This window comes from Mesoplodon bidens (assembly GCF_964165515.1).
Source record: "Mesoplodon bidens genome assembly, chromosome: 14".
NCBI classification, from domain to species: domain Eukaryota; kingdom Metazoa; phylum Chordata; class Mammalia; order Artiodactyla; family Ziphiidae; genus Mesoplodon; species Mesoplodon bidens.
In genome coordinates this window covers 38,214,682-38,231,486 of record NC_138170.1, presented here as the reverse complement: position 1 = coordinate 38,231,486, position 16,805 = coordinate 38,214,682, and the positions used below count along the sequence as shown (strand labels likewise).

Genomic DNA, 16,805 nt, shown 5'->3' with positions numbered 1-16,805 from the left:
GGCCCACGTACCGCAAAAAAAAAGTACATTTGGAGGTTCCTTAAAAAACTAAAAAATAGAACTACCATATGACCCAACAATCCCATTACTGGGCATATACCCTGAGAAAACCATAATTCAAAAAGAGTCATGCACCAAAATGTTAAGTATGGAAACACAAAAGACCCCGAATAGCCAAAGTATTCTTGAGAACGAAAAACGGAGCTGGAGGAATCAGGCTCCCTGACTTCAGACTATACTACAAAGCTACAGTAATCAAGACAGTATGGTACTGGCACGAAAACAGAAATATAGATCAATGGAACAGGATAGAAAGCCCAGAGATAAACCCATGCACATATGGTCACCTTATCTTTGATAAAGGAGGCAGGAATGTACAGTGGAGAAATGACAGCCTCTTCAATAAGTGGTGCTTGGAAAACTGGACAGGTACATGTAAAAGTATGAGATTAGAACACTCCCTAACACCATACACAAAAATAAGCTCAAGATGGATTAAAGACCTAAACATAAGGCCAGAGACTATCAAACTCTTAGAGGAAAACATAGGCAGAACACTATGACATAAATCACAGCAAGATCCTTTTTGACCCACCTCCTAGAGAAATGGAAATAAAAACAAAAATAAACAAATGGAACCTAATGAAACTTCAAAGCTTTTGCACAGCAAAGGAAACCATAAACAAGACCAAAAGACAACCCTCAGAATGGGAGAAAATATTTGCAAATGAAGCAACTGACAAAGGATTAATCTCCAAAATTTACAAGCAGCTCATGCAGCTCAATAACAGAAAAACAAACAACCCAATCCAAAAATGGGCAGAAGACCTACATAGACATTTCTCCAAAGAAGATATACAGATTGCCAACAAACACATGAAAGAATGCTCAACATCATTAATTATTAGAGAAATGCAAATCAAAACTACAATGAGATATCATCTCACACTGGTCAGAATGGCCATCATCAAAAAATCTAGAAACAATAAATGCTGGAGAGGGTGTGGAGAAAAGGGAACACTCTTGCACTGCTGATGGGAATGTGAATTGGTGTAGCCACTATGGAGAACAGTATGGAGGTTCCTTAAAAAACCACAAATAGAACTACCATATGACCCAGCAATCCCACTATTAGGCATATACCCTGAGAAAACCATAATTCAAAAAGAGTCATGTACCAAAATGTTCATTGCAGCTCTATTTACAATAGCCTGGAGATGGAAGCAGCCTAAGTGTCAATCATCGGATGAATGGGTAAAGAAGATGTGGCACATATATACAATGGAATATTACTCAGCCATAAAAAGAAACGAAATTGAGTTATTTGTAGTGAGGTGGATGGACCTAGAGTCTGTCATACAGAGTGAAGTAAGTCAGGAAGAGAAAGACAAATACTGTATGCTAACACATATATATGGAATCTAGGAAAAAAAATGTCATGAATAACCTAGGGGTAAGACGGGAATAAAGACACAGACCTACTAGAGAATGGACTTGAGGATATGGGGAGGGAGAAGGGTAAGCTGTGACAAAGTGAGAGAGTGGCATGGACATATATACACTACCAAACGTAAAATGGATAGCTCGTGGGAAGCAGCCGCATAGCACAGGGAGATTGGCTCGGTGCTTTGTGACCGCCTGGAGGGGTGGGAGGGAGGGAGCCGTGAGAGGGAGGAGACATGGGAACATGTGTATGTGTAACTGATTCACTTTGTTATAAAGCAGAAACTAATACACTATTGTAAAGCAATTATACTCCAATAAAGATGTAAAAAAAAGAGATGTTAAAAGAAAATAAATAAATGTATGTATGTATGTATGTAATAGGACTAAATACTCCAAGTAAAAGATCAATATTATCAGACTAGATTTTTTTTAAAAAGTACATTGTCATTTTTATTAGTTATTGCTAATTGTAAGACTAAAGAATTGGGGTTTTGGGCTTCCCTAGTGGTGCAGTGGTTAAGAATCCGCCTGCCAATGCAGGGGACACGGGTTCAAGCCCTGGTCTGGGAAGCCCTGGTCTGCACATGCCGCAGAGCAGCTGAACCCGTGTGCCACAACTACTGAGCCTGCGCTCTAGAGCCCACGAACCACTACTGAGCCCGCGTGCCACAACTGCTGAAGCCCGCGTGCCTAGAGCCCATGCTCCACAACAAGAGAAGCCACTGAAATGAGAAGCCCGCACACTGCAACGAAGAGTGGCCCCCGCTCGCCGCAACTAGAGAAAGCCCATGTGCAGCAACGAAGACCCAACAGAGCCAAAAATAAATTAATTAATTAATTAAAAAAAAAGAATTGGGGTTTTAACTTTTCAAATTTACTGTTTCAAATTTCAGTACTTTCTGAAAACTGAAAGTGTTCGTATAATTTAATATGTGTATTTCATGATTTTTAAAAATACGGCTATGTTAGTTATGGTTGATTGCTGCACCTTATAGTATCTTTGAAAAGGCAGTAATATCCTCCTTTGGAACTGGATTTCTTTTAAATAGCAATTTAACAAACTGTCATTATATTATATTCTGTAATAAAGAATGGTTAAAAACTTTTTTTTCAGAACTGTAAAATTTTCCTGCTGTAGCTTTTTTTTTTTTTAAGCAAACCTAGTTTCCACATAAAATTTCTTATGGAAACTAGCTGATTTACCTCCTCTAGTATCCTCTTGGTATTTAATCCCTAAAATATTGATCTAAGTTTTTGTAGATATTCCTGTGTATGTCATTTTTATGCAAAACATATGTAAAATTTTCTAATAGAGTTCAGTTTTTAAGAGCATAGGCTCTGGATTCAATGGCCTGAGTTTGAATTCTTCTGTGCCACTTCTTAGCTGTGAAATGTTGGACAAGTAATTTAATTTTTTATTATTATTATTTTTAATAAATTTATTTATTTTGGCTGCGTTGCTGCATGAGGGCTTTCTCTAGTTGCGGTGAGTGGGGGCTACTCTTCGTTGTGGTGCCCAGGCTTCTCATTGCGGTGGCTTCTCTTGTTGTGGAGCACAGGCTCTAGGCTCACGGGCTTCAGTAGTTGTGGCTCACGGGCTCTAGAGCGCAGGCTCAGTAGTTGTGGTGCACGGGCTTAGTTGCTCCGCAGCATGTGGGATCTCCCCAGACCAGGGATCGAACCTGTGTTTCCTGCATTGGCAGGCGGATTCTTAACCACTGCGCCACCTGGGAAGTCCCAACTTCATTTCTTTAAAATCAGTTCCTCATCTGTAAAATGGAGTAATTCTTAGGTAGATTTTGGAGATAATTTACAGAGTCCTTAATACATGACTGGACTAAATACATATTTGTTGAATTAATGAATGAATGCCTATTCTCTATTGTGTATAACCTGCAACCATTTTTGTAAAAATTTGATTTATGTCAATTTTGGATTCTGCTCTAAATTTCACATGACTGGGGTAGTTACTTCCTGACCATGGTCATAACTTAACAAATTATGTTGGATAGTGACTATATGATGAAAAGGATTAAAGGCAGTCTTGAGATTATGTACCATTCTATTTTTGTTAGGACAGATTTGGATGCTACTAAAGGTTATAGGCTATATTGGGCAGGGAGGAGGACTTAGCAGGATTTTAGTTCTATGTGACTATTCTGTATTCTTAAAAAAAAAAATGTACTTTTCAGTCCCTGAGCAACAGCTGCTTGATATTGAAGACTGTGACCTCAATGTGGTGAGATTATGTTTTCAAGTTTTCCTCCCTGACGAACGTGGTAATTTGACAACTGCTCTACCTCCTATTGTCTCTAACCCAATTTATGACAACCGTAAGTAATTTATTTTCTTGTATTTGTAGCCTTAGCTCTTTAAAATGATTTTTTTAAGTATTTTTGTAATTAGAAAAAGAGTGTTCATTATAGGAAAAATTCAAACATTACGGGGTAGATGTTATCTATGTGAAGTAGATAATGAGGAGAGTAAACCTCCTATACATCTCATCCTCCAAAGATATTTCACCGGTTTCTTCTTCATGTATATAGAAATACCTTGTTTCATCATCATCACCATCATTCACACAATATATTTTGGCAACTTTTTGAAAAACGTCATTGATTTATTTTTAAACTATTTTTTTTTCTCCTCTTAGCAACATATCTTGAACCTCTTTACCTTTCAGGTACCTTATTCTTTTCGGTAGCTGCATATTTCCTTATATCATAATTTAACTAAATCATTATCCTATTACAAGACATTTGGTTTGTTTCCTTCTCAATTCTTTTCTTTTGCTTTAGCAAATTGTTCTGCAATAAATATCCCACATGTGCATATCTTGTGCAAATGTCTCTAGCATAAATTTGTAGAAGTAGAAATGTTGGCAAATGCTAGATCAAAGGATATGGATATTTATAGTGTTAAAAGATTATGAAATTGCCCTCAAATATTTGTGTGTTTGTATACTCTTATATATGCACCCACCAGTGGTGTATGACTATACCAGTTTTGCATGTAGAAGGATAGTGGGACATAGAACTATAAAGGTAAATCAGAATATCCTCATCATGGAGAGCTTTGAATGCCAGGGAATTATTGGAATAATGTTGACCAGATAATAGGAAGCATGAAAACTGCATTGCCACAGGGTTGTGGTCATGATTTAAAAAGATTAATCTGATGACAGTGTATAGGATGGATTGGACGAATCAGAATTTAGAAGCAAGGAGATTTAATTAGAGGACATGTCATTGCCTAGAAATGAAGTCATAACACTCTAAACCAGGGTAATGCACTTAAGAAAAGAAAGGGACAGATGTGGATGATTAAGGTATTGAGTGCCCTTAATTTATTTATACTCTAAAGCTTTTATCTATCCTGTAAGTTGTTTTCCTAAAATTCTCCATCAGAAAGGAATAAGACATATTACTAAGGTAGCAACCCATTAAAAATATCCTTTACCATCATCGGATGAATGGATAAAGAAGATGTGGCACATATATACAATGGAATATTACTCAGCCATAAAAAGAAACGAAACTGAGCTATTTGTAATGAGGTGGATAGACCTAGAGTCTGTCATACAGAGTGAAGTAAGTCAGAAAGAGAAAGACAAATACCGTATGCTAACACATATATATGGAATTAAAAAAAAATGTCATGAAGAACCTAGGGGTAAAACGGGAATAAAGACACAGACCTACTTGAGAATGGACTTGAGGATATGGGGAGGGGGAAGTGTAAGCTGTGACAAAGCGAAAGAGAGGCATGGACATGTATACACTACCAAACGTGAGGTAGATAGATAGTGGGAAGCAGCCGCAGAGCACGGGGAGATCAGCTCGGTGCTTTGTGACCGCCTGGAGGGGTGGGATGGGGAGGGTGGGAGGGTGGGAGATGCATGAGGGAAGGGATGTGGAAACGGATGTATATGTATGACTGATTCACTTTGTTATAAAGCAGAAACTAATAAAAAAAAATTTTTTTTAAATATCCTTTATATTTAGGTGCTCCTAATACTGCAGAATTAAGGATTTGTCGTGTAAACAAGAACTGTGGAAGTGTCAGAGGAGGAGATGAAATATTTCTACTCTGTGACAAAGTTCAGAAAGGTATTTTTTTTGTTTTTTTTGTTTGTTTCATTGAATTCAGAATATATTTTAGATTGATAGATACATTTTACTTTCTTTTCCCATTGTTACTTGCTTTCGTATTCACTAGATGACATAGAAGTTCGGTTTGTGTTGAACGATTGGGAAGCAAAAGGTATCTTTTCACAAGCTGATGTACACCGTCAAGTAGCCATTGTTTTCAAGACTCCACCATATTGCAAAGCTATAATGGAACCGGTAACAGTAAAAATGCAGTTGCGAAGACCTTCTGACCAGGAAGTTAGTGAATCTATGGATTTTAGATATCTGCCAGACGAAAAAGGTATGACTTTTTCATGGTAATGTTTTATATATTTCTTGAAGTTAGTCCTGCTAAGAACATTTTCTTGTAAGATACACTTGAATACAGTTGTGTTTATTCATAATTTATGTTTCTTTTCCTGAAAGTTTTTGGTTGATTTTTGACTGATCTTTGTGCTCTTTGAATCTCTTCCTTAGGAAAGGTATCTGGAATAATTTCAAAGTATCTAAACTGTTTATCAAAATTTGTTTTACATTTGAGATTCTGTTTTGGTCCTTATTGTGCCCTCTTGATAGATGGCATACTTGCCACTCAGAAAGTAGTCTCCATTTTGGTCCTTATCTGCCATTACTGCATTAATTGACATTGGTGACTTGTAGGTGTTATAAGAAAACAAGATGAATATTATAAACTATTTTTTACTAAGAAAAATATCCTTTATTACTGACTTGGGATGTAGTTTGTGACACTTATAAATCCATCTTATGTACATTTATTTAAAGCATTTTCTATGTAGGAGTAAAACATCTGTATATTTATTAAAGGAGAGGAAGCATAATCCCATGATGAATCACATTTTCTCGGTTTCTTTCTAAACAGATACATATGGCAATAAAGCAAAGAAACAAAAAACAACTCTACTTTTCCAGAAACTGTGGCAGGATTGTGGTAAGAATATTTTGTCGTTGTTGTTTTTAATAAATTTATTTATTTATTTTTGGCTGCATTTGTCTTCGTTGCTGCCCGCTGGCTTTCTCTAGTTGTGGCGAGCGGGGGCTACTCTTCGTTGCAGTGCGCAGGCTTCTCATTGCAGTGGCTTCTCTTGTTGCAGAGCATGGCCTCTAGGTGCACAGGCTTCAGTAGTTGTGGCATGCAGGCTCCGTAGTCGTGGCACATGGGCTTATTTGCTCCACGGCATGTGGGATCTTCCCAGACCAGGGCTTGAACCTGTGTCCCCTGCCTTGACAGGTGGATTCTTCACCACTGCTCCACTAGGGAAGTCCCTGAACATTTTGGATTGATTTGTATTTAAGTAAATTTGTTTTGTTTTGTTTTGCTTTATTCAGTTTTTCAAATTTTAACTGATATACTGTTGTTTTTCAAATTACATTTAATAATGGAAAAAATTTATCATAGGAGTTAATTTTCCTGAAAGACCTAGACCTGGTCCCCTAGGATCAACTGGAGAAGGAAGATTCATCAAAAAAGGTATTTTATTCCCTATAGAGTATTGCTTGTGATTAGAGAGACCAGTGCTTTGCACAGTATATTGGAATTCCATTCTTAGGAATGAAAACTGCCTCTTTGATTTATTCCACTCCTACATATTTTTTATGCTATGAATATGGAATGAATTGATCTCAGCTTCCAAAAGACCTGTTGGCAACTATGATTATGTTTTGGGGATTTATTATTTGAGAAATTACATTTCATTCATATGGTGGTAATTTTACTAATTACAGTGTGTCATGGAAGAAATGATTTCTATCTGGCCAGTTGCCTATCTTTATTTATTTATTTATTTGTAAAGTTTTACTGGAACACAGCTCATTTGATTGCATATTGTCTATGGCTGCTTTTCTTGTACTATAGCAGCAGAGTTGAGTAGTTCCAACAGAGGCTATATGGCCCACAAAGTCTAAAATATTTACTGTCTGGCCCTTTATGGAAAAAAAAGTTGCCAAATTCTGGTTTAGATCATTCAAACCAGGGTTAATTAGAAGTCTTTTTTTCTCTTTACATTCTTAAATCAGAGCTTTTTCTTGGTTTAATATGTACAGCAGTCATATAACATGTAAATAAATACAGACTCCTTCATTTTTTTCTGACTGGGAATTTTGTAGTACCTTAGAGTGAGTAGTATCTTAATATAGCTTGGAAATTTATGTAGATTTTTAAGTCATCCCTAATGAATGTTTCCTCCATCCCTCCATTTTCTCCTAAAGAGGAGAATATGAAATGATTTTGAATATTTAGAGGCCCATTAACTGAAATTCTGATATTTATCTTTCACATTTCAAAAATACCTTTATAGGGCCTCAGAAGCTAGATTTCCACATTTAACTGGAGTGAAATTTTCAATGCCAAAGTAACTTACCAAAATTATTTTATAGGTATTTGTAAAACAATTAGTATTAAAGAATTCAATTTTGGACTCGTAATAATTTTTAGTGCTATTTAACATTTCTATTTGAAGTGTTACATTGGTTTCCTTTAAAATTTTTTATGTGTTTTTGTAATTTTAATTTAGAAGTAATGCTTTTTATAATTTTGTTCATTTCCATTTTGTACAAATACATTTCCTCCCCCACAGAACCAATCTTGTTTTCTTATGGTGCAGTTTTGACAGAAACGTCCGGGCCAGTTTCAAGCCAAGCAGAATCCTACTATTCCTCATCTGCGTCCATCTCAAGTGCATTGCCACATCATGCTTCAGCCATACCCCCAATGGTACCTCAGCCTTCTTCAAGCTGGTCATCAGTGGCCCACGCCACCTCACGTTCAGTCAATACAAATTCACTGAGTAGTTTTTCAACAGGGACACTTTCCTCTAATTCACAAGTTATCCCACCATTCCTGGATATGTCTGTTGTGAGTGATTTGAATGTGTCTAATGCTTGCATTTATAACAATACTAATGACATAGGCAGAATGGAAGCATCATCCGTGCCACCAGCTGACTTATATGGTATTTCTGATGCCAGCATGCTGCCCAATTGCCCTGTGAACATGATAACGCCCAGTAATGACAGCATGAGGGAGACTGATAATCCAAGACTTGTGAGCATGAATCTTGAAAATCCTGCCTGTACTTCAGTGTTAGACCCAAGAGACTTAAGACAGCTCCATCAGATGTCCTCTTCCAGTATGTCAGCAGTCGCCAGTTCTAGTACTACTGCTTTTGTTTCACAGTCAGAGGCATTTGAGGAATCTGACTTTAATTGTGCAGATAACAGTATGATAAATGAGTCAGGACCATCAAACGGTACTAATCCAAACAGTCATAGTTTTGTTCAAAATAGTCAGTATTCAGGTATTGGCACTATGCAGAATGAACAATTGAGTGACTCATTTGCATTTGAATTTTTTCAGGTTAACTTGTAAGATATAAATGGTGATTCAAGAATTAAATCCCTTTAAAGGTAACCCTTTTGATATTACCTTTATAAATGCAACATTGTATATTTCTCTAAGACTATACTACAGTATATCGTGGACCCTTGAACAACACGGGTTTGAACTGTGCGGGCGGGTCCAGTTAATACTCATATTTTCTTCACTAAATATGTAGTGCAGTACCACACGATTTGAGGTTGGTTGAATTCATGGATGCAGAAGACATCCCTGGAGACAGAGGGCCGACTGTACAGTTTTTTTTGTTTTGTTTTTTTTTGGCGATACGCAGGCCTCTCACTGTTGTGGCCTCTCTCGTTGCGGAGCACAGGCTCCGGAAGCACAGGCTCAGCGGCCATGGCTCACGGGCCCAGCCGCTCCGCGGCATGTGGGATCTTCCTGGACTGGGGCACGAACCCGTGTCCCCTGCATCGGCAGGCGGACTCTCAACCAGTGTGCCACCAGGGAAGCCCGACTGTACAGTTTTAAACACAGATTTTTCACTGCACGGAGCGTCTGCACCGCAACCCCCGTGTTGTTCAAGGGTCAACTGTAATTATAACTTTAGGTATGTAGGGGATTCCTCTAATGGGCAATCTTGTCTTGGGAGCTTCTTGTTTTGCTGGCAGAGAATTTGTTGGGATATAAAAGATGAATGCTCAGTGCTTGAAGCTGCAGCTAAAAGAGAAGGATGAACTCATTTCCCAAATTCAGGAAGAGTTAGAAAAAGTCCAGCATTTACAGAAGACTTTTGCTTCAAAAGTAGATAAATCCACACAGACCGAACTCCTAGGCTATGATGCATTGTGGAATCCTACATAGAAAGAAAATTTATGTAAACCAGTGTATTATGAGTCTGTGACATGTTAAATATTGAATAAAATCAATTTTTTCCATTAAAAAAACCCAACTTTGGGTATGTAGAATACAAAGTTGGAAAGTCATAAAAGGAAAATTCCAAAATAGAAATTTAAAAGAGCTTTACTGTTTCTTCTTTTGAAACATGTGATCTGATACTGTGTGTGGTGGGAATTCTAGCATGAGAATCCTGCCACGTTTTCCCGGGACAGACTGAGGAGAACATTAGAGCAAGGCTTCAGTTTTTCCAGCTACATCTTTTTATACTTCTTTTATAATGTATTAATGTATTCTTAGTTAAATGAATTAACTGATATTTGCTTTTAAGCAAATTTAAGGTAAAACCTGTAATGGCTATGTCATTGGAAAAATTAATTCCTTATTATTTTTGAGGCCAATGGGCCAAGGTGACCCCTAAGGGGTTTTCTGAGGCTTTCTGGAGTTTCTTAGATTTACATGTAAATCAAAATTTCTTTGAAATGTTAAGTTGGGCAGCAGGCAGTTGAAGTAAGCTTTCAAGGTATGGGAGTTCTCTACGTTTTGAACTATTTAGATCCATACCTTTAAACTTGCTTATGATTTTAACTTCACATCCATGTTTTTAAGAGGAAGAAGTTTCCTTGGGCCTGTCCTCTTTGTCGCGTGTCCGAACTCACTGTAATCTCATCCAGTTTCATGCTGTCAACTCCCAGGCTTTACCCCTAGCTTAGACCCACCCCTTGAGCTCCAGACTGGGGGCTTATGTGTGTGTATAAAACTGCTTATTTGACATCTGTACCTAGAGATGCAATTAAAGCTCAAACTCAACACATCCAGAGCTGAGTTCTTGATCTTCCCTCCCAAACTTGTTTATCCTTCCGTCTTCCTCAACTCAATAAATGGCAATGCCATGTTTCTAGTTGCTCAGGTCCAAAACAATGGAGTCATCTTTGCTTCTTTTTTTTTCTTTTATCTCTCATATCCAATCCATCAGCAAATCTGGTAGGCCCTACCTTCAAAATATGTCTTAAGCTGCCCACCTCTTTTGACCTCTGATATTAACATCCTATTCCAGACCACCATCATCTCTTGCATAGATTGAATTATAGCCTCCAAAAACTCTCTTTACATCCTTGTACTCCTGCCGTCTGTTCTCCCTGAAGTAGCCACAGTGATTATTTTTAAAAGAAATCAAACCATATTCACTTGCTCAAAACCATCCAGTGGCTCCCCATCTCACTTAAAGACCAAAATCCTTAAAATTAGCAGGCCCACACTCCCTCTCTTACCCTCATTCACTACCATTTTCCCCTTCTCATTCAGCTCCAGGCACTCTAGCCTCAATGCTCCTCTTCAGAAACACCGAGTACACTCCTGCCTCAGACCCTTTGTACTTCCTTGGTGGTGCAGTGGTTAGGAATCTGCCTGCCAATGCAGGGGACATGGGTTTGAGCCCTGGTCCAGGAAGATCCCACATGCCACAGAGCAGATAACCCCGTGAGCCACAACTACTAAGCCCACATGCCTAGAGCCCGTGCTCCACAGCAAGGGAACTAGTTGTAAAATAAACGCAGCTGTATGTGTACCTTATGCCTTACATCCTTCAGTCTCACTCAACTGTTATTTGATCAAGACCTTCCATGACTATATATACGTTGGCACTCCATGTCTCCCCTCCTTTACATTTGTCTGTAGCACTCATTATCTGACTTTACTGTTTGTTTGTTTATATTTGTTTTCCCATACTGGAATATAAGCTCCGTGAGGGCAAAGTTTTGTGTTTTTGTTGAATCCCACATTTGTAGAACAGTGTCTGCTTCCTGTTAAGCACTCAGTAAATATTTATTGAACATTCAAAGTACTACTAATAGAACTTCGGTTTTTGAAAGAAAGAATACCTTTAATTATTAGATGTTTATGATTTTTATAGTTCTGCTTCATGTGACATTGAGTTTATTATATCAGAATCATGTACATTCAGGTTGATGACTAATAATGGTGACCCAAATTGTTTGAAAGCAGAGTAATCCCAGTGGGAAAATGACCGTAGAATTTGGACAGTAATCTTAATTGTGATGGAATCATCATGATGCTAAGTAACTTGCTAAAGATAAAGACCTAGTTTATTTTACAGCTAGAATGTACGTAAATGTTGAGCATATTTCTAGCTAGAAACAATGTGTCTTTTCACTTAAGTGTAATATCCAGCCAAACCATAAATTTACTGGAACGATTAAAGCTAGTCAATTTCATCAAAATGGGGACTGTGTGAATGTCATAAAAATTAAAATTCTGAGTTGAATGATACTGGGAAATGAGAAGGAGAGCATGGTAAGACTTGGGGTCAGAATAGTTTGGAAAGCAAAAGAAAAAGATTAAAGACACCTAACTATCATTAATATTTCTTAGAAATTATGATTTCAAAAGAAATACTTGTTGTATAACTTTAAAAATCATAAGCATATAACATACTTTAGTAGAACTTACCGGGGAGAAAAAACATGAAGGCATTTCTTTCCTGTTCAAAATATGAACCCAAGATATCTCCAGATAGTAGCTTATAGATGGTGAACTTTTTTTTTTAATACAGAATCCTATAATTTTGTAGTAACTAGCACTTATCAGCTTAAACACTGACTGTTAGGCTATCTAAATGGATAGTTCAAATTAAACAACTGACTTGTTTTGCGGGGTTATTTTTCTATGTAATTTGAATCAAGGTCCTGTTACATTTGTGTTCAGAGTATTTCCAAAGGATTTTTCATTTTTCAGGTGCTATTTACTGATCACAGATTTTATTTTATAATTTAAAAAAATGGCAACCTGCTTCTTTTTCTCTAAATGTATTTATACTTTCATCTGTTCTTTTATCACCCTACTTTTAGTTTTGAGGAGAAGATTACCTCTTGCTTCCTAAACTCTACTTGTATACTGGATCCCTCTTCCTTCTCTCCCATCTTGTTTCTGTATCCTCATGTGACCATTTAGTGCTTTTCTCGTATAAACACGGTAACTGTTTTCTCTAGCCTAAAAGAGAAAGGATAAACACCTTTCCTACCACTATCATGCTCCTTCCCTTCACATCCAGACTTACGAAATACTTTCAGCCTCCATTTCCTCACTTCCATCATTCTTTAGCCTATCAGTCTTTCTCTTTTATCTCCTACTATTTTCTTATGATATTCTGGGAAAAGTGACCAGAGATACCCTCCCTTGTCAAATCTAGTGTCTTTTTATCAGTCCTCACTCTGCTTGACCTATCCATAACCTATCCTCTTGACCACTCCCTCTTCACATACTCCTCTCTGAGGTTGACTTTCTTTCCAGAGTCTCATCCCCAGCGCTCAGTTGGTGCTACTTTTTTCCCCTGGGTGACCTCATCAGTGCTCAGAAGAAAGCTCCAGCTTTCTCTTACGATACTTGAATGTCTTTATAAACTGGCTACTCCTGTTGCATTCTCTACTTTCATTAATGGCATTACTATTTACCCTACCATCCAAGATATTTAATAGGAGCCTCAAAATCATATTTTATTCTTTTTCGTCCTCACACTCAAAGAGTTATCAAGTCCTTTTGGGTCTGCCTCCTGAAACTCTCTTGCATTTGTCCTTTCTTCATTCCTGCTGCTTTCTTAGTTTAGGCCTTCATTCTTTTTCCCTAACAAGAATCTTTTCCATACTGCCCCAGTTAAAGATAATACCCCTTTTTCCATACACTGTATTGCATAGTTAGCATTCCTTGAAGACTCTCTCAGGCCACTAGTCCTCCATGCCTTTCGCATGTTGCCCACTCTGCCTCTGCTTTTTACCTCCACAGCAAGCAGCCTTCAAGATGGGGCTTCTCTGTGAAGTTTGATCCTAGCTGAGGCACAGCTTTACACATACCCACCCTACTGCAGAACTCCTCTCACTGAACTATACAGTTATATGAAGTTTCTCTCGTTCACCTTTGGAACTCCATCACTTAGCGCAATGCCTGGCACAGTTGGTGCTGAATAAATGGTAGTATTGATAGAGAGGGAAGGGTGAAATTGACATAGGTATGATTATAAAAAATGTGGACAAGGATATGGTTTTTAAAGGGAAAGGTATTTAACCTGGCAGGAAAAGCTACGATGCCAAGATTACCAGGCTTGTGACATACTTTACCTCGTGCCTCCTGTAGTGTCAACTGTATTGCATAGAAATTTTACAGTTACTAGGACTGTTTCATATCTCTGAACTTACTCCTCCTCTCTCTGTGTGGCAGGTTTAATCTCAGTTCTCCTCTGGTGCATTTCCTCAGCACCTTACCCTTGCACAGAAACTCCAGTATTCATGTGATCAGTCACATTTTTGTATGTCTAATGTGCAAAGCACCATGTTAGGGGCTAGAAATGACATAGAGGTGAATGAGAAAGTCTTGCTCTCAAAGATGTCAGTCTTTTTCTTTGGAGGGATAACATATAGTAAAGTGCATAAAGTGGACTAATTTTAAATTTTCAGCTTGATGAATTTTTACATATGTAAATAATCATTTCCAGCTCCCCAGAAGTTTCCTTCATGCCCCTTGCCAATCTACCTACTCCTCAAAACCACTATTCTGATTTCTGTCATCAGAACCTACTATCTTAATGGCCTTTTACATTGGTAACTGGGCTTCCCTACTCAAAACCTTAGTGAACAAAAACAGCTGGGTTGTCAATTTCTAACCTAATGCTTCAGAAAAACTAATTATACTGTCCATGTTAAGAGAGACTTAGAATTGGTGGTCCAGTCTGCCTAGTAGCTCCAAATAATTTCTTCTATCATTAATTGATTGTTTGAGGGATTTAAAAACTTACTGTGTAATGTTAAATAGCATGGAGAAATGGAAAGAGTAATTTTTAGTCAACATCTGGGTTTGAATCTTCAGCTCTGCCACTTAGAAGTCATTTAATATTTAGCAGATCACACTTTCTATGGGCCTGTCTCTTCAGATATAAAATGCAGAAGAAGAAACACTGTAAATTGTATAGTGCAAATCAAATATTGTTAGTAAACCAACATATGCATATATCCTGTGGCCCTGATAATCTCTAATCCAAACACTCCTTCCAGTTCACAGAGTGACAGATCACTATGGATTAGATTCTTTAGTAAGAACCCTGGAATGACTTCCTCTTTAGAATGGCTAGCTATTGCCCAAATTTGGAGGACTTTCATTTGGCCATATTCTTTCCAGAACATTTCCTATTGTATAGTGAAGATAAGGTCAATTAATGACTTCGGGTTTTGAAATTCTATGACTCAGTTTCTTTGCCAAAATTGACTATGAATTGGGAGTGTTATGACTATCTTCCTAAGAAGGAGTCTCATCATAGCTAATGAAGTGGCCACGTAAAGATTTCTGATCTGTTTTGTTTCTGGAGATTGAGTATGAGAGGGGCAAAATTAGGGTGCTTTTTGCATCACAAATAATACAAAATTTCATGCTATTTAACATTATAAGCCCAGGAGTGGGTAGCGAATCAGAGATAAATGTATGAATTGTCTGTACCCAGTTTTATGCCTTTGTTTGTCTAAGACTTGGTCAAATTAATATCTTAACTAATACATCTTAGCAGAGTTTAAAGTACAAACTTAACATCAGTAAAGTCTCCAAAGTAATCATGTCACCACTACTTTCACTAATAAAACACAGATACAATTTTTAAAGAATTATTTCTTCTAAATATTTTTTCTATTCTAAATGTCTGTGGCTTTAGAAAAAAGTACCTGCTAGTAATTATCCACTTAAAGGGAGTAGCATTTATCATACTCTTTTTTCTTATATTTCTTATTTCTACAATTTCAGTTTACTATTGGACTTCAAAAATTTAAAGAATCACCAAAAATTCATTAAATACCTATGTGTGAACAGTAATACACAGTAATTAGTACAGAATGTTGGTGCTTCAGTAAATGAAGTTTTCAGGAATATCAGCAGATAAGTAAAATATAAACTTTGTTAAAGGTATCATTCATCTTGCTTATTTTTCTTAAGCAGAACATTACAGCTCTGCATAAAATGTAGTGAAAAATAAGTTGGAGTGTTTGGAGACCCCATTTGTGGAATTCAGTCTCAGGAGACTTCATTGGTGACACACTTGATTTTATTGGGTAATCAGCTAAAAATACTGGTCGCTGGTGCACAGTTCAGATAGCTTTAAGATGAGATGGAAAGGAAAACACAAAGTTTTTGGGTAACGGGCATACTTAAATGCATGGTTCAGACCAGATGAACCCTTTTGGAGATGACTTCCATTTTAAAAGAATGTACTTAAAAATACTGTTGACTATGATGAATCCAGATCCCTGCAGAAGGGCACTATTCTATTTTTTTTTTAACTGTTCTGAGTTTGTATATGCTTCTTAATGACTGCAATGAATTTGGAAGCACTGAAAAAAATGATTTTTAAAAGTTCTCATTCAGTTATTTAATGTTAAAAGTTGAAATCAATTTTTAAATGTCAAAATGTCTTTTGTACAGAATATTTTATTACCTTTGTAATATCCTGTATACAGTGATTTTTTTTCTTGATAATATAATAAATGGAAAAAATTCTAAAACCCTTAAAAAATTTGTTGCTGTTTGACTTTAACATTATCAAGATTTTCTTGTATTTATAGCATCCTCCTTAAAGAGAAAGGCAGTTTTGGTTGCTTAGAAACATTAGACATTTTTATGGAATGCTGTATCTGAATATACTTACATATGTAACTGTCCTTTAAAATGATAATTTTTGTAGAGTACTGAAATGCCTTTTAAAGAGATTTTCATTTTCTGCCTTCCTGACTTATTTCCTGCCTGTCTCTCTCCCTTCCTGAACAATTCAGGACAAAAGTCATTTGCTTATTCTGAGCAAGGTACAGTTACCTATTGCCACAGGGGGCGAAGATGGTGGCCCATTGTGGGATTACAGTGTGGAGCCTGGGAACATTTGAGGGTAGTAGGGAGGGCAGTCTCAGTGATCTGAAATAAGGATGCAGCAACAGGAG

At 37.2% G+C, this 16,805-nt stretch overlaps 1 protein-coding gene across 3 annotated transcripts in view; it reads left to right on the top strand.

Moving 5' to 3' along the window:
* REL (REL proto-oncogene, NF-kB subunit) overlaps nucleotides 1-16,805 on the top strand; it is a 46,976-nt gene that overhangs the window by 28,081 nt on the left and 2,090 nt on the right. The window contains exons 5-10 of one of the 3 annotated variants that reach the window (XM_081254731.1): nucleotides 3,639-3,779; nucleotides 5,451-5,555; nucleotides 5,665-5,877; nucleotides 6,457-6,525; nucleotides 6,994-7,065; nucleotides 8,171-8,999. In XM_081254731.1, coding sequence (XP_081110857.1) covers nucleotides 3,639-3,779; nucleotides 5,451-5,555; nucleotides 5,665-5,877; nucleotides 6,457-6,525; nucleotides 6,994-7,065; nucleotides 8,171-8,961 — 1,391 coding nt within the window. In that variant the 3' untranslated portion in view covers nucleotides 8,962-8,999. Of the gene's footprint in view, nucleotides 1-3,638; nucleotides 3,780-5,450; nucleotides 5,556-5,664; nucleotides 5,878-6,456; nucleotides 6,526-6,993; nucleotides 7,066-8,170; nucleotides 16,382-16,805 lie in introns of those variants that run through there. The other 2 variants (XM_081254732.1, XM_081254730.1) reach the window with 2 other exon arrangements.